General features: G+C 40.4%; 2 protein-coding genes across 2 annotated transcripts in view; both read right to left on the bottom strand.

The window, feature by feature from the left end:
* Window positions 1–7,549, bottom strand: part of LOC121175668 (ras-related protein Rab-26) — a 61,523-nt gene extending 53,974 nt beyond the window's left edge. Inside the window, exons 1-2 of the mRNA XM_041029480.1 lie at window positions 7,091–7,549; window positions 5,241–5,351 (exon numbers count right to left, since the gene is read on the bottom strand). Coding sequence (XP_040885414.1) covers window positions 5,241–5,351; window positions 7,091–7,279 — 300 coding nt within the window. The 5' untranslated portion in view covers window positions 7,280–7,549. The remainder of the gene's footprint in view (window positions 1–5,240; window positions 5,352–7,090) is intronic.
* A 1,356-nt stretch (window positions 7,550–8,905) lies between these two features.
* Window positions 8,906–18,212, bottom strand: LOC121201334 (sterile alpha motif domain-containing protein 9-like). The gene is made up of 5 exons (XM_041067126.1): window positions 18,040–18,212; window positions 16,271–16,426; window positions 15,675–15,812; window positions 15,142–15,187; window positions 8,906–15,023 (listed from the first exon to the last, which is right to left on the bottom strand). The coding sequence occupies exons 2-5, from the start codon at window positions 16,369–16,371 to the stop codon at window positions 10,185–10,187; spliced, it is 5,124 nt and encodes a 1,707-aa protein (XP_040923060.1). The 5' UTR covers window positions 16,372–16,426; window positions 18,040–18,212; the 3' UTR covers window positions 8,906–10,184.
* Window positions 18,213–18,481: the final 269 nt, after the last annotated feature.

The raw sequence follows: 18,481 nt of genomic DNA on the forward strand, positions 1-18,481 counted from the left end.
GCAGACCTGAAATCAAGCGTGGCCTTTTCTGAGCCTTCATAATTTCAGAAAACAATTTCAGTGGGAAAGTTAAAAAGAAAAGTGACATTTCTGATCACTTCCAGAGCAGCCAAAGAAAAAACATGCTAAAAGTGATCATTATCTTTTCAGCACTTTCACCAGTTTGTCATGTCTTCACCACAAACAGCAACAGCAACTTCTTCCAGGTTTATATCATAAAGCAGTTAAGGATTATTTTTCTCCAAACTAAACTCTGTGGCTCCCAAAGCAAAATGCAGAGAACACCCTGACTTAACTGCCACACATTCTTCTCTGTCTGCTGTTTAATGAGCCTGATGTACAACCCAGTGACCAAATGCAAATGTCATACATGCTGTTTTCCTATTACAAGGCTGAGAGTTTTCTCTTCGTCTTTAATGGAAAAAGATAAAGATGTTGAAAATAATTTCTCCATAATTGTCTCACTTCTTCCACCATCTTCCTCCACCAACTAAATTATGGAGCTTTGCTCAGGAGGAACAGCTCTCTCCATCCAGTACGTTGTCTCTTCCAGTTTTGTGCAATAAAGCAGCAGATTTTCCTCCAAACTTGTGGCCCAGAAAGTAAAATGCACAATATAGAGGCCTTCGGTGACTAGTCTAGGAGAACTCTGACCTTTCATGTCTGGAGTTTGATGAGCTGGATGCAAAACCTTGTCTCTCTTTTTGGATGCCAGAGATTCTTAAAGCAAAGCACAGTATAATGCCTTTTTATTGAAGGCATTGAAAAACAATGAAAAACTTGAATAAAGAATCAATAAACTTGGAGATCAGGCTGGTTTAGTTTTTAAAATATTTTCACTAACAATTCGCTAACAATCACATACGCAAATCATGTCACATGACAATCAGCTCTAAAGTGCAGTGAGGCTGGTCAGCATTATCCTCCTGTCATGCTCTGGCAGGCTGTTGCTCCTTCCAGACGGCACAAACACACACTTTCTCACACACACACAGAAAACCATGTGCGTTGCTGTGTGTGTGCGGCGCAGCAGTTTGTTTAACGATTAAGCGGCCCATGGCTGTGCTGCATCATTTCAACCAGAGTCAATAGGTGGTGAAAGGGAGAGAAAAACCAAACTATGGAAATGAGGAGTAGCACACATAATTGAATGTGCAGACGAGTGGGGAGGAGATGCTAGTCCTCCACAGCGGAAACAGATAAATCTCATCAGCAAATCTAACAATTTTCTCCCAGAGAAAAAGACAGAAGAGAGGAGATGAGAGCAGTGTTTTAAGTTTGATTTCTGACTCGCCGTTTCATTCTGTCAAGAGAAATAAAATAGCAGGAAAAAGTCAGGTGGTGCCCTCTTCTAAAAACTTTTCTTTGCTATAGGGTGTTGACTCCTACTCCTCATTATCTGTAACGTAAAAGGTCACATTACTGCATATTCCTGACAGTGCTGAAAACTGCAGGTTTTTAATGCACAGTGCTGCACTTACAGATACAAGATATAAACTTTTAGCCAAAGAGCAACACTTTACTCTGTGCTGCTATATATTTATTTTAAAGAGCTGCCTGACGGACCCAAAGGCTGCAACACAACTTAGTGTAGCCCCATATTCACACGGTGAGAAACACCAAACCAACACAGAGATGTGATTATTTCCTACAGAGCAGAACAACTAATTTGTGTGAACATATAACAAGCTCATTTTGTTTCCCTACTGATATGATTTCATGTCATCATCTCACACTTCCCACAGTCAGAAAACAGCTAATGAAAACATATAAACCAAGTAGCTTAAAAACATAAGAAGAAGCAAACTGAACTATGCACCCATAACTTTGCAAAACAAAACTTATACGTACATTCTGATAACTGTTTTCTGCAACTCCACCAAACAGCTCTAAGCAACAGAATTTGCCACAAGCAAGCTTTTTGGGGAGCGATTTTGTAACATTCATCTAAATCACCAAAAAGAACAGTTTAACTCTGAAGAAAATACTCATTTCTCCATTTCAACGAAACAGAAGGTGAAAAGTCAAGATGACCTCTGCTGCACTGTCTCAGCTGCAAGCTGCTTAAAAATTAATTACATCCTTTCAAATATCAGCAAACAGTGTCAATTAAAGAAATTGACTGAGCTTTTGGGGCATTTGCCCTCTGGTCATATACCCATGAGGTTACAAGAGCACAGCTCATCCACGTGTCCTTGTACATAACAAGCTCTGGTGCCCAGCGCTGACATTTTAACATAAACTGATAGCATTATCCAAAGCAGGAGGGTTAAACATAGAGAAGTGGCTACTGCTATTTAAAAATAGCTTCATATCATCTCACATCCACAACACCAGCCTTTAGCAGTGGAGTCCTTGCCCCAGTTTTCTCATTTTTGAAGAAACACTATTCTCTAAAATTATTATTACAAAACAGAAAAGCGCACATTGAAGCTTTTAACCAGACAGATGTGAATCATTTTCATGTCTATGCACTCAGTGTTCTTAACATTTCTAATATAATAAGTAAGCTGTCAAATACAACCAATTTCAAAAGACTGTAAGAGTGTATTTCTTTCGGTCTCTGTTGCTCTAGTCATGTTGCTAATAATAAAACTCAAGACAAACAGATGTGTTACAAAGAGCGGCAGACATCAAATACAAAGCAGGAGACTAAAGAGAAGTGAGACTGAGCAAGCACATTAGAAGCCAGTGGAAGTTGATGTGTGCGTGTGTGCATTCTTGTACATCTACCTTTGTGAGAAGCCATTCAAGTTTCAGATGTTGAGAATGAGGACATTTAAGCTAATCCTCACTTAAAAAAAAAAAAAAAAAAGAACCGGGGGTTTAAAGTTTAAGGTCCCATTTTGGGAAAATATGTTTATTTGTTTTTTGTTTGTTTTTTTAATTAGACTTAGGTCAAATTAAGGGTTGGTGTTAAGCATGCACTGCAGCTGTAAGAGTTATGGTTTGGATTAAGGGGTAGGGAATACATCAATAATAGTCCCCACAAGTATAGAAGTACAACTGTGTGAGTGCTGATATGAGTGTACACTTGGCCAGTCTGCAAAAGTGAGTAATAATTCTCATCAGAGAGTAAGACGAATAAAATTGAGTGATTGCAATTCTGTTTGAATGGTGTTATGAAATAACCAATAAATCATTCATCGTAATTATCTGCCAGCTTCCTCGGTACAGAAGTGATAATGAGGGCCGAAACAGACACAGCATCTCACACTGTTCCAATCGCAATAGTTCCAATAAATTTAATGAAGCGACAAGTCCATGTCACAGAGATTTTCACGAAGCTTTGTCGGGCAAACAGTGAAGTTTTCTGATCCAAGAGCTGCTGGATTTTGGATTTTGCACGTTCCCTATTCTGTTTGTTACCCGCCGTGACTCTCAAAAGTACTGAAAAACCACCTCTGTGGTAGTTCTCGCTACAGGTGGTGTCTGGAGGAACACATTTTGACACACAGACAGACACACACACACACTTGCTAGGTGAAAACAATAACAGCCACGTTGTTGTAGCTGGTAATTATCTGTTTTTACCTCAGCTGCCTATGTGAAATAACTGCTCTGCTTTCTTTCAGCCAAAACACAATTGTGTAGCTGTGTGGTGACGTATTACGCACCACTGTCCCATTTTCCAGCATTATCGCCCTTGGAAAGCAGTATTTGTTTCAAAGCTGCTTCCTATCTTGGCACATCTGGCTGATTGTACTTTTTATTTTATTGGCTAGCTGATATGTTGCTTAAGAGACTGGCTACCTAGGTGAGGAATCAGGTAAAACAATAGCCACCTGATGCCAGAGCAAAACACCAAATTATGTTGCAAGCTTTATACCCAGTGTGGTTCAGTTAACTTACCACACAGTGGTACTTTCTATTTATTCCTGGATTGTCAACACACATCCTAAGACATCCTGCTGGTCTGTATCAACAGTGTGTTTTCAGCTCTGCACTCCTTCCTGCTAACAGCTTTACTATACTGGAATTTAACCTCTTTGTACTGCTACACAAGCTCCACCGTAAGTCGCTCTGGATGACAGCATCAGGGCTAAGAATTCCTCCTAGGGGAAGGATTTTCCAGACAGCTGTGTCAGATTCTGCAGTTATAGGGATCTTGCTTAGGGGAGCAACAAGACAGTAAAAGACTGAAACAGGTCACTGCTTCTAGTCCATGGCTGTGACACTTAAAATGTGGCTGTTCTTTACTGGCACTGTAACCCTTGTCTGCAATTTCCCCCAGGGCACAATGGGCAGAAAATGGGTTAGCCATTAGCAGTAAAAAATGGATTAGCCTGCCAATAAGTAACCTCACTTTAAATTACCTTTTTAATTTAGTATAATTCTGTTTAAATGTGTGGGCCTTGCAGGGTTTAAGCACCTTGAAAGTCACATCCTCAGAAAAGACATACAGAAAAGAAACAACGGAAAAGAACCGGAGCATCGGCTCCTAAACCTCATTTGTTGTTGTTGTTATTTTTAAGGAAACTACTCTCTCTTCATCAAAGAACAAATCCTGGCAAGATGTGTTTGCTCCTTTGAATTTCTGGTGCTCTTATTGGTCAATTCTCAGCTAACAGGCAGAGAACCTCTGTCATTTCAGGTCATTTCTGTTATATCTATTTGCCTCCGTTGAAGCTGAATCATGCCACATATTAAATGATAAGAAATGAATATTTGTTTCTGCTGAAGATGAATAGGTAGGCTGCTAACTGGCTAATCAAACAGCTGGCCTGGTTAGCCGCCAAGTTGTCAAAAAAGCAGATCCCTATGAACTTGGCTGTAATAGCTAATCCAACGGACCACTGTCAGTGTTTACATTCTGTCAGATTCAGAGACAAACATTTAAAATTACTTATATAATGCTCATTTGGAAAGATTCAGGCCACTCGCACTGCTAACCCCTATATGCGATATGCCAGACTCACAAATTTTCCCATCAGAGGTTGAGAGTTACAAGTTAGCATGACCTATAGAATGAACACAGACCAAAAGTAGAAAAATACTGCAATTTACTTTCCAACTGTCTCCTACTAAAAGCAGTGATTTAACACTTTGCCCAGAGCTTTCCTTTGGTATGACACACCACACACTGTGGGTACTGGGTTCAGTTACCTGACATATGACAGTTTAAATTTATCAGTTGCCTTGAGCTGCAATTTGTAGCTGACAAAACATAAAACGTCTAAACCCAAAATGTCATCCTGAACTGCGGTGCACTTTTCTTCTGAGTGCATGTATGCACTTACCCTGAAGTCGATGCCCACAGTAGAGATGAAGCTCCCGGCTAGAAAGGCTCCATCTTTGAAGCGAACCAGCAGACAGGTCTTCCCCACACCTGAATCCCCCACCAGCATCACCTGAGACACGGACAGACGGGGAAAGTTTTTGGTTGATAGAAGTTTAAAAAAAAAAAGCTGTATGTGAGTGTGTGGGAGGACGATAGAGATAGAGGAGGGAAAGCGCTCAGGTGAAAGCTTATCTGCAAATACACAGGAGTTTAGGCAATGCAAGACACTGACAGACACACTTACACACACACCCTCAAACACCCATCTACTGGTGAAACCGAGTATTTCTACTCACTCCAGTGGGAGAGAGCAGATTGTACAGACCACTGGGAGGGAGACAAGGAAGAGGTGGGACCCAGAGCTTGTTTGTTTCTTTTGTTCTCATCAGACAACACAAAACTCTGCTCACTTTTGTATCATTTGATATGCTTGTGTGTCCATCAGTTGATCCATGTATTGTTTCTATTAAAACTTTTCTAATTTGTCATACTGGCAGTAATACATTCTGATATGAAAGCTGTGTTGGCGTCGCTGTGATTAGAGGTGATATTTCAGACACTGAACTGTTACAACTGCACGTGTTATACAAAGTCGGAGCTGAGCAGTGATTTTGGCAGGACTGTCACAGGAACAGCTGTTAACCAGGGTGCGAAATTAATACCAGCTGCCACCCACATGATGAGAATTTAGATTTGCGTGTATTCAGTGCCGATTATCATTAGTCTTTATCATCAACAATTCATAATTTTTACAATTATTATCTATGTCAATGCTTTATTGTCAGTGGGGCTGCAACTAATGCTTATTACCATTGCTGAGTAATCTATCAGGGTTTTTTTTTTCTATCAATTAAATATTCAGCATATGAAAAGTGACAAAGGCAGGAAATGTGTGCCCAGTGTGATGTGTTCAAATGAAACCCAAAGACATACATATCAAATTATGGGAATTCTGGCAGCAACAATGTGGTATTATGGCATCCCCACACAAACACATATTCTGTCATTTTTGGAGGCTGCAAACAAGCTTTACAAACAAACAATTAATGTGCTACTGTTATTTATGATGTTTTACATTAACAGGATTTTAAAGCTCTGAAAATGACTTGTCTACTGAAGGATGTGCAGAAGCTGCCAGATGTTCTGTCGTCATGTCTACTGCTGCTAAACAAAAAGCCTCCTAATGTACTGCTATTAATTGATTTCATTCATTGGACAAATCCCTCCCCATCATCTCATCTCATGTTATTGCTCAGGACTATGGCTGTAGCACAAACCACTTAATGTTTCTGTTGGCCATTACAGTTCCTGAGCGTTTGCACTTGAAAGGACAAAAGTGGAGACGCACCGGACATACTTGATAACATTTCATACATATGAGAAGAGTTTGGGAGTTAAACGTGATGAAATTACAGACACTGGAGACAAATTGACTTATATGGACAAAACAAAAGCCTTTGTGATTTTCACTGACTGTGTCCCCTGAGGGAAATCATGGGGGAACTAGCGTTTTCCAGCAAGCCTGCCCCCAAAGAGCAGCATTTCCAGCACTTATCCACATGGTACTCTCTACAGCTACTGCACAGGCTCACCTATGAAAAAAAACAAATAGTCTAGAATAACTCGTTTACTGAAACAAAAAATCTTGAATGACACTGCAAATAAGTAGAATTTCAGCGTTTTAGACGTGTGTAAGCTTTTTACCTAGCAGCAGCAGTCTCGCACCTGTGGTAATTTACTGATTGCTTAATTGAATACAGGCTCGGAGAAGATATCTCTTTAGTCTTTAGCATGAACTCTCAAGCTCACCTTAAAGGCGATGTCATAAAACTCCCCACTGTTGCTGATGGACGGTCTGCTGGGATAAACCAGTCCGGAGGACGGAGCGGCAGCGGCGGCCAGACCCTTCCCCGTCCTCCCGCTCTCTCTGCCGCTGCTCGGCGACGCCTTGGGGCTCTTGGAGCTCCCTTTGCCTTTCACTGCCTTCTTCCTGGACATGGCTCTGGATCTCTGGATCTAACCCGTTCACCCCCGAGCACTTCAGATAAAAGAACGAGGAGGAGGAATAGACGAGAGAGGGGTTTTCTTTCAGTCTACGATACTTTCCTTGTTGAGTTGTGGTGGAGGCGCGTTAAGGCGAAAGAAGTTCACCTGTGCGTCAAAATCATGACTGTGCGTAAAGCCTCAATCGATAAAGGTTTCCCAGACAAAAACTGATTATGATGCGAGACAGCTGTTGTCCCGGCGGTGCAGCTGGATAACTGTAAACCTATGAGGTCTGGTTCACAATGTAAACAGCTCTCTCTCCTCCCTCTCTCGTAATGTGGTGCTGGGAGCGCATGGAGGCACGGTTGTCGCTGTGCGTTTACAGAGAAAATCCACCCTAAAACAGAAATACCATTAAACTAACCCCAATAATATTGGACATTAATCGATATACAACAAAAGCACTCTGACTAACAGTGGGATTGTAATGATTTAAGAATACTCTATCCACAATTATTTAAATGCAGGACTCAGTGCCAATCAGCATACCAGCTGTCAGTGTCCCAAGTGTTTTATTATTAACGTGTCTTATGTGTCAGCTCCAGTGTTTGTGTATCAGTGAAGTTTGTGACTTCACTCTTCATCTTCAGGAAACACTTGGCCCATTTTCTAATGTAAAACCGAGTTTATCAATGTAATGGAAATGAAATGTAAATTCCATTTTAGGGTGTATTTTTTCTTTTAAAGGTGCAGTTTGGTATTGGCACCGATTCAGAGCTGGGATCTGGGTGACAGCTTGTAGTAGGAACCTCCACATTATCTCCACAGACGCTTTGACATTCAGACTGTTTCAGACTTGTGCCCAGTGCCATCCATACACCTCCTCCTGGGTATGGGGCACAAGTGGAGAGGGCATAATGTGGGACTTTAGGCCTCACATAGTATGATAGCGTGTGTTCTCACAGCAGGTGCATGTTTTACATAAAGCTTTTTGTATTCAGAGCAGCTCTACAGCAGAAATAATCTAATTTGTTAAGCAAAACCTCAGTGGAATTGTGACTGAGTGAAGCCCAACAAAAGATCACCTGTTATCACCTGTCATTCATGTTTTTTTTATTTTTACATGCATGTTTTTGCCTCTGGATACTGAGATTTAACCCATGTGATTTTTACTTGTACCTGTTGAGCAAAAATGTGAGATGAGGATAAAACTATAACTTCAAGGTTCTGGAAAAACACCATGAGTCTGTCTTTATGTTCAGTAGATCATAGACTTTTTTTGGCTGCTATTTTCCCACATCCACTTATCCACAGATAGAAACTTTCACACCTGATAGCTGCACAATACAACCAGTACTGGTGCCGAACATCTACTTAAAGTAATCTTTGATCTGTGACGTGATTCACTCACTTCTCCTGGTCATAACCAGTCTTTGAGCATCACTGCCACCCCCACTTTAATATTATATCACAGAACAACTGGGAACATGCCATGAGCCAAACTGGAGATGAGGCAGACACATGTCCCAGCCGTCTGTTACACAACCAGAGCAGAAAATGGATGGCCACGTGATCCACCGTGCAGTCTGTAAGTTAAAAATCAAAGTCACATAAAAACTGCAAGAAAAGCTGCGAAATCAATTCAGCTGGGAAATTTATTTGCAGTCCAGAGGCGAGGAACACAGCAAACAGGATGCAGATACGTTTGATGTGGAGACTATTAAAAACTGCCATGCTGTGCAAGTGGTGCATTGTCAAAACCAATGAGCTGCGAACAACAGGAGGAGCACACACACCCATCACTCCCATAATAGAGTTCCTACCTGCAGCCTGATTGGACAAGCTCAAGCTCTAGTTCTGCATACCACCATTTATAAGACATTTGCATGATATACAAGATGCAACCACAGTAAAGGATTTCCTCATTCTCAAGCTACCATTTTTTTTTTTTTTATTAAGGCTCTGACAAAAAGATCTGTATTTAACAGTACATCAAATGTTTACATGTACATTTTTGACTTTGACTTCAGTATAACAGTATGCCAGTTCTTTAATCACAAATAAATCCAACAATCTTCAAAAATAAACATGAAACGTGTATTAAACAAATCCGGAGATCGGAGGGTCGCCAGTTCGATTCCTCGGCCAAGCACAATGGATATGGGTGGCGCCTCTGTGACAATGGCCGTGGTGCCCCTGAGCAAGGCACCGATCTACCCCAGCACGTTTCGTTCACTTTGTGTGGGTAAAATGCAGAGAATAAATTTTCCCAGCTTGAGGGACTAAAGTACTATAAAGGATTAAAACTTAAAAAAAATGTAAAACATGACATCACACCGTAAATTAAGACCTCTGTCTCACTTTTACTAAACAACATTTGAGCATGCAGGGTTTGGTTTTCCCATTATTGAGGTCTCTATGAGAAAATATTATATACATATACAAAACTGTCTTTCTCAATAAAAGAAGAAGAAAAAAATACCTTGAATATCACACAAAAATGTCAGTGGCAGACAAACTAGGAACTGAAACTTCTCTTAAGTGGCCTGCCTATGTGTCACAGACTAAATCAAAGTAATATACTAACTTGTGTAAATGTATGGCCACTTTTCCAAAACTTTTAAAAAGATAGAGTATAAAAAGACAAAAAAGATGATCAAATAAACAGTGTATCCAATATCCTTATTAGCTAAGTATTGTTTAATGTTCCTTTACTCTGTAATGATAATAGATTGTTCAAAGGGTTACAGACCGAAATCATTTGTACTCGATGAAAAGAAAGAAGCCAGGGTGACCCACAGCCGTCCACTCACAGTGTTGAGAGTTCCCTTTAGCCTCTAAGCTGGTGATCAGTTTCATTGCTGTGAAATACACCACTATCATCTTACAACTGTTTACATCTGCAAGTTCAGTTTGCTCATTGGACATTTTCATACTTAATATCATAGGCCACAGGACCTTCCATGGTAAATCCAAGGTAGAAGGATACATCTTCCCTGCTGTACCCACTGCGGATATCACCCAGGTAAACGGGACGCACTGGCATTTTTAAGCTGCCACCATAGCTGACATAAATGTCACCATTTTCTGATTTCCCTTTAATCCTTAATAGCTTGCTCTGGACCTCTGGCTCTTTCCATGCAGCACCACTCTGCCAGAGATGGTGCAGTTTACGTGACTGACTACCTTGGGCACTGTGAGAGTCTTCTGTCTTCGAAACACGGATCAAAATTTGATCAAGCGTCATTTTGGAAACTATTCGCTTGAGTCCACTGGATTTCCCAAGGTAGAAATGAGCAATAGCACTTCTTGCTGAAAACATGTGAGAGAAGCGTCGGTGAAAAGATTTCTTCGCTGATGTGATGTACATGCTGATATTTTTGTATGTTGCAGAGTTTTCAAGCCTTCGGTTTTGTGTAGGCCACATGAGCAGCATGGAGAGGTAGTACAGCTCTGTCTGTTTTGACTGTGTACCCTCCTTTTGCAGCTCCTCATTCAGAAGGCCAACCAGGTCTTCATATTTTTTCAGCAGTTTGGAGGAGGGCTTGATACAGTGCAGAACTATGTTTGCCAAGATGAAGTTGACTGTATCTGTGACATATCTTCTGGGTGAGCTGTCAAATATGGACTGCCATTTTGTGAGAATGTGCTCCATTTCCGTCCCATTTTTGTCATTCAAGCACTGCAAAAGTCCGGCAAATGTGTCTGCTCGCTTCATTTCCAGATAGCACCTGTGGTCGACTATTGTCTGATGGCGACTCAGATTGGGTTTACTGGCTTTTTCAGATGCTTTTTCCTCTTCTGAACCACTGAATATTTGAATGTACATTTTGAAGAAGTCAGACACCTTTCGTTTGTGTCTTTCATCAGCTATTTCCCTTTCCTTTGACCTAGGCTTTAGGTATAGGAAGTAGGTCTCAAAAAAACAGAAGATTTCCTTCAGCCTTGGCTTCAGGGAGGTCAGAAATCTCTCATGGTTTGCCAGGACAGCCACAAACTGGTTATTGCTTGTGCTGCTGTGATCATATAAACTGCTCACTGGGTGGCTACCTCTGAGAAACTGCAGTATTTGATCTCTTTTAAGGTCACTGACTGCAAAAAGCGGAAGATTTTTAATGAAGTCAAGAAGGATCATCATAGTTTCTGTCTCTCCAACATAGCCGGATATATTGTAGGACTTTGTTTTCTTTTTGGTGTGTAGATCATGTGGGTCTACTTGTTCATCTTTCTTGGCTAGCTCCTGGGAATCCTGGAATGCATTTACAGCCTTGAATCCTAGTGTTAAGCATTTTTCAAGTGCTTCTGGAGTGAGATCCTCGGAATCTTCAATTTCCCTTTTGAGGTGGCTCTTGTACACTTGTCCAACTGTATCTGCAATGTAGGAATTTGTATTTTTCCCTTGTGCATCCAAAGCCCACTTGAGGGCAGATTCAAAGTCTTTTTCCTTCAAGCAGAAATATCTTGCCAGTGCTTGTGGCAGTGTTGCACTTCTGTCAAACCTCTCTGTGGCTCTTTCTAAGACTTCTTTGATTTTGTCAGGTCCTTCCTCCTCATGTATGTCTTCAATCAACGGGGAAAACAAAGTGTCTTTGTCATCTCCTTGTTCTTTTCTGTGACGTGTGATGAGCATGCTTTGGATGTTTTGGACCAGGAAATCCTTTCCCATGTATGATTTGATGAGTTTGTCACTGTGCAAAACATCAATAGTTATCTCAGCCAGAGAAACTTTGCATTTCTGGTTAAGGAATTCAAGACACTCCTTAGCGATCATTTGGTGTAAGAACCGCACTGCTTGATAGGTGCCATGCTCTTCGACAGTGAAAGTGATCATAAGTGTAGAATAGGGATTCATTTTGTCCTCAAGAGTTTCTTGTTTCCACAGAGAATTCCTTATTCCCACTAACTCTTCACACAAAGAAAGTGACATGTAGGAGCCATTGACATAGGTGTTTAGCAAAGCTAGGAAGGAGAAAAGCCTACCCTGCTGGGTAGTGGTGTCGAGATCTTTCACAATGTTGCTCACCAGATTCTTGATGTAAGTCTCACTGAAATTATTTGTCATGATCATGAAGGCATAGAAAGTCTCAGGCTTTTCATGGTCGTCCTTGAGTTGTTGAAGCTTCTCAGAAAACAAACTCTGCTCTTTGGGTGACAGCTTGTTGGTGATGAACACATTTGCAATGCGGCTATTTCTGGATTTCTCATCAGGGACCTGTGTTCGCTCACAGTTCAGTATGATTACCATTAGACTGTTATGCCGCTTCCTGTCACTGGTGAGAATGCACTGCTTTAGGTCCTCTACATCATCCCAGTTGTCCACCAAGAGGAGAACAGGTGTATATCCTGACTGCTCCTGTTTGCCATACGTCAGCAGCTTCATGACTTGGCCTGCAATTTCATTATTTGTTGCCATGTTGTTTTTAACAACAGCACATCTGAATTTATGCCTCAGGTTCCAAAGAACATGCATTGCTAGAGTCGTTCCCCCGCATCCAGGGTGATGGAAGAGATTGATCATAACACATGGAGATGTGTAGCCTCCCACAGGTGTGATCAGCTCATATAGTTCATTGAATTTGTCTCGTTTGATGAATGGCAGGCTGCCCTCCATCTCAGAAAGGTAAAAGTTCCACCACGAGACTTGTCCTCCTCTGTAAAAGTGCTCCTCTGTTTTTGTTTTGAACTCCTGAAAGGAATCATTCGTTTCAATCTCTGTGTTCTGACATTCATTTTCACACAAGATGTCCAAAACAGTCATAAGCTCCTCATCTTTTTTTGCAAGCAGGACAGAGCTTGAGCCTGTGGATGGCAAGAATCTCCTAGAAGACTGTGTTTGAGGTTCTTTAAGTTTTTTGATGGTGCTTGATATTTCATTCAGACTCAGTTCATAGATGCATTTATTGGTTATGTCCTCTTTACAGCGAGACTCAATCAGCTGCTGCCAGTGACTGAATACACTGAAGTTTTTGCAAATGCACAACATATTGTCAGCCCCTTCCAGGGTGCGATAGATTGCACAGAAGGTCTCCAAGATAGGGCTTGAAATGTCAGTTACTGCTGAGTGAAGAATGAATACCACAAGTCTGTCTTTGGGAAACAAATCTGGGTTACAAAGAAATGAAACCATCTTGTTAACATCACCAGAGCGCTTTTTAAGCCATTCACTGGGCGTTAGTGGCTTGTCCATCTCACCCTCTTCATTCACACGTCCATTGCAGAAAATCCAACTTGTTTGCTTAGATAAGTTCAGTCTTCCAATGACTGCAGATGGACTGTCCTGAGTGGTGTACATGTGTGGGTAGTGCAGATTGGCTATGCGGTCTCCTCTGTAAAAACTGCATGTTCCATTCACATCAGACTCTGGGTCAAATTCAAGCACTGCAAACAACTTAATCTCTTTCAGGAAATCCAAGTGCTCCAGTTGGCTTGGATGACATTTGTCTGTGACAACAATAAATTGAAAGGAATTCTCAAATGCATCTCTTCCACGAGTTATCAGCTGTTTTAACCTTTGGCCCTGGTGGCCTTGGGAGGGCTGTTTTTCATCCTTTTCCTCTGCTGTCTTTCGTGCTGAAGACCAACACTGGACTTTATCAGTCAAACCTTTCATCTTCTCTTGGCATATCCGGGGATTAGTATCTGCTAAAATGTTGATTGACCTTGGGCCATCCCGCACAAAGAGACATTCAGTTTTGCACTGTTGCTTTTTTTCTGTTGATGTAATACCCAACAGAGTATAGAAAAGATTCTGTTGTGTCTCTGAAGATGTTGGGACAACATCAACCTCAATCACCCATTTGTCTGACGTTGTTCCATCTTGAGAGTGAACTTGTATAAAATTTGGAGGCCTGATGCAACTTCTGGCAGCATTTACATGCTGTTCTTCAAAGTATTCACTCAGACATGATTCAAATACCTCATTATATTTACTGAATGAGGTGATCTCATGTCCAACTACTTCACCGTGTCCCTGTTCTGGCTGGTAGTGCACTCCAAAATGAATTGTGCCATTGGTTCGTGAATTCATGCAGCTTGCAGCAAAAGTAAATACTTCTTTAGTGAATTCATAAAGGATCTCTCTTTCACTGGCTTCATTTGGACTAGGAAGAAGCTGGTACTCATGCACGGGGTCAAGGAGATTACTTGGACCTGCCACAGGAGGAAGTATGTAATTTTGTATGTAGAAGACGTTGGAATTGCTTTGGTCAAAGGGCCGGATCTGACATATTGGCCTCTTTAACTGTAGAAATGTTGCAGTGTCAGTAATTTCAGTATGTAATTGCACGTCATTTGTTGCCTTCTGATCTGCTACAGATCCTGTTCTGTTTCTTGCCATCTGCAACATCTGCACTGTGGAGCTTTGGAGACTTTGAAATCCTGAATCTGATGAAACAGTTTCAGTTTCCATAGTTTGATCCATATTTCCTGACACAACCTGCCTCTCTGTACTTTTCCATAGTTCACCTTTGCTGGGTTCATAGTGACTCTTTGGTGTCCTCACGCTTGGCTCAAAAGTCTCTGAATGCCTCCTGAACCTCTCAACCTGTCGTATGATTTGGATTGCTGGAGCTGGTGGAACACCTAGTTCTAACAAGTCACATTTCTCAAAGGAGACCAGGCAAGCTCCTGACAACTCTTGGTCATAGAGATTTTGTGCAATTTGTGCTGGTACTCTAAGTCTACTGATCAGCCAGTCTTTGACGTGTTCTTTGGTCCAGTCCTCAATCAGTGGTGGGAGTTTCAGGTCGTATTCTGCCTGTAGACCAAGAAGGTAAAATAAGAGGAAAATTAATTTTGGATGTTCTGACAGTAGTTTCTTTCAAAACAGACACTACTATAATTGAGATAAAACAGCAGTAACATACTGTTTTTACCTGTGGCCCATCAATATGGGATTGTGTTGCAACTGGTATCACATTCCTGTAAACCAAAAAATAAGAAATACACTTAATCACAGCAAATTGTACTGTTTCTGGATTTTACTCAGCCTGTGACAGTAAATACAACAAGTACAATGTTCATATTGTGATTACTGAAAAGTAAAACTAACAATAATGATGATGGCATGCCTACAATGTACTTCACTGTAGTCTTTGATTGTGTAAATATTTACCTAATGTCTTAGTGTAGGGAAATAAATGAAATGTCTTTTTACTGTATGTGTTGCACGTACGGTATGTGGTTCCCCTATAATTGTTAAATTATGGAAAGAGCTAATTAAATTTTTTGGCTGCCAAGGCCAGTGAAAATATACAAGGGCCCTGTAAAACTAAAATGTTATGTTGGACACTGGGTATGCATTTACAATGAATGCTTTGTACCTATTCATTTAAATACAGAAATGAAGCAGGTGGACATATCTTGATTTTGTGTTTCATTTTAGTTAAGAGTGGACAAAAGGTCTTGCCTTGCTTCTTTATCTCCTGAGTTAAACACTAATGGCAGGTCCCTCGACCGATCACTCTTTAGCGAGGGAGCAGTTGGTGATGTGGGTCTTTTTTCGTCGTTTGCATCCATTCTGTCGGCCTCAGCACACAGAGGATTCCTGGAAGTGATACATGTTACGAAAGGTGAACTCTTTGTCACGCTCATGAAACCAGTTTGACACGACTTTCGGTTTGTGACATGGAGCATTATCCTGCAGGAAGTAGGCATTAGAAGATGGCAAAAGTTTTCAGATCACATTTTTCCTCATTCTAATCTTTGATTCTTATAGTTGATTAACTGAAGCTACTGATCTATATCTACATGATTTGCATTTCACTGCCCCATTTATTTATCCACTTATACAATCAGCCAATCATGTCTGATTGTATAAAGTATTTCAATGTAGGTGTTGTGACACATGCATGCTTAACATGCTCTTCTGTCATAAAAAGCCCGCAAACTCCAGTTGGATGATAAATGGGACCGTTCAGAAACTGAACTCATGTAGGGGGTGTTTTTATTTATTATTTTTTTGGTCAAATTACTAATACTAAATGATGCTAATTCCAAACCTACCTTTCCTCATCACTGAAATATGGAGGTTCTTCTCTTGACGAGTCACTAACTGTTGAGAGACATCTTGAAGAACTGGCTTGCTTATCCTGCTTGGCATCCATCTTTGCTCAGTCATGAGGGTGTGGGCTGGCCTCCTTGACTTTCTTTTATTAACTCCTGCAGTGGAAAAGGATAATCCTATTAACACCTCACTGCCTTATAAAACCAGTTCATTTAGTTTAACCACATTTTTGTGCATTTGTTTGGAAGTGACATTCAGCAAAAGGAAGTATTAAATGCCACGTACACAGACACATCTTTTGTTATTGATTTCCTTGTTCTCTGTTCTGGAGGATAAAATTATTTAATCTCAATCAAAATCACAAATCAAAATTATTTTACTGTTCTTTACTAAATCATCTTTACAGCCATTGTAAATTGGCAGCTGACTATTTTGTTTTCATTATTTGTGGCTTTAAGAAAAAAAATTAAAAAAAAAAGAGTAACCAAGCCCAAGGTCAACTCCTTTCTTAGTCTGGAATCACACATCATAAAATGGATAAAAACATTTAAAGATTGCAGATATAAAATAAATCAGAAACTAAAAACAGTTGCTTAACAGTTATAAATTAAGTCATCCAACAGTACAGTAGTAAAAACTCTTCTTCACCTAGACCAGCTACAAAAAGCTACAGTCTGAAGAGGGCTTTTCTGTTGATTCTTTTGAAGTTCTGGACAGTTTTCTGCTAATATTTCCGTACTTTCGATTACATTTTTCAATGTTGGACTTGCACTTGTAATGAAGCATTATTGAACGGAAACATTTTACAGTCCAGTAGAACTGCCAGGTAAAAGAACAATTTAAATACTGCTTCCTCACAAAAGTTATTAGGATCCATCGTCTAATTTTATTTCCTGTAGAAAATGGTTAAAGATATTTTATTTGCTTGTTAGTCAATGCTCATTCACCTGTAGTCATGCAGGACTGTGATCCAGTGAATCGCCTGATTTTATCATCAAATACAAGAAACTTGCCAATCAGATGGACCTAGACCTTCATTTTCTCTAACTCTCTCGGACAGTAACTTTAGATGATAGCTATTTGTAACATTCATTCATGGTCAAACAAGTCATTTGGTAGCATATTTCTATGGCCTCATATTATTAAAACACTTCTTTTTGTTTGTTTTTTTTAAACAGCTTGACAGTACTTCCCTTGATTCAAAGAAACCTTTAGGTGTGGCCCACTGTTGCCAGTCTCTCTGCATTCCCCAGTGTATAATCAGACAGCAGAGAGGACAGTTTACCCTCAGGCTTCTTTCCATTGCATGTTTGTTTTGAGAAAATGAAAGCAGGGTAACTTTAAAACTAAATCAAATCTTTAACTGAGCTTTTTTGGAGCCTGAGTATATGAGGAAGGTATTACAAATTCATTTCAGTTGTAGTAAAACATATTTTGGAATGTTTCAACATTGAAACATTCCACTGAATGTTTCAACTGAAAACGCTTCAGTTGAAACATTCAGTGGAATGTTTCAACTGAAGCGTTTTCTGCAAAAACCACCTTCTCTGACAAATTATCAACACTTGAGCAAGCAAATATAGCAAAAATGGACATATGTATACAGGGTTTGCATCAGTCTAACCTCAGCTACATTATTGAAAAGTACAGCACGACAAGGCTGGCATTTACGTAAACAGACACAGATATCACTAGTTAAAGAGTAACAACAAATTTCACAACAAGGTGACTGACAAGGCAGATTTTCTAAGTAAACAGTGTTTCTTACCTCCCGGCGTCCTGTGTGTTTATCTACATGGTAATTACACGGTAATTACATTACACCACAGAGCTTGTGTAACTGACCAATTTTCCTTGTGGGTCTAAAAAAATTACATTAAACCACTAACTTTCTTAGCAGTTTTCACACCTACTCTAAAGACGACGTATGATCACTCCCAATTTTTGTTCCGGGAATGGGCAGCTTGTGTGGGCATGTGGGTGTGTCAACATCAGTCAGAGGAGGAACCACAAAGACGAAGTACTGTACCAGCCAGTGAAGATAAAGTGTCATGCCATTCAGACATACATGCCATATCCTTACACAGGAAGCAGCTAAACCACAGGTTTGCCTCTGCTTCTTTGGGTATTTTTACATCATGCCAGTTTTGTCTTACAGGGAGCTGGGAATTCTGACCAACTAACCCAAACATGCTGACTGCAGTTAACAA

The sequence above is a fragment of the Toxotes jaculatrix genome, chromosome 21, assembly GCF_017976425.1.
Source record: "Toxotes jaculatrix isolate fToxJac2 chromosome 21, fToxJac2.pri, whole genome shotgun sequence".
Lineage (NCBI taxonomy): Eukaryota > Metazoa > Chordata > Actinopteri > Toxotidae > Toxotes > Toxotes jaculatrix.

What these genes read in the sequence shown, in the direction of transcription:
- LOC121201334 (XM_041067126.1), bottom strand. Translation starts at nt 16,371, where the DNA reads ATGGATGCCAAGCAGGATAAGCAAGCCAGTTCTTCAAGATGTCTCTCA. An exon ending in TCAGGAGATAAAGAAGCAAG is followed by an intron (nt 15,188 to 15,674) that starts GCAAGACCTTTT and finishes TTTGGTTTACAG; the next exon opens with GAATGTGATACCAGTTGCAA. An exon ending in CCCATATTGATGGGCCACAG is followed by an intron (nt 15,024 to 15,141) that starts GTAAAAACAGTA and finishes CTTGGTCTACAG; the next exon opens with GCAGAATACGACCTGAAACT.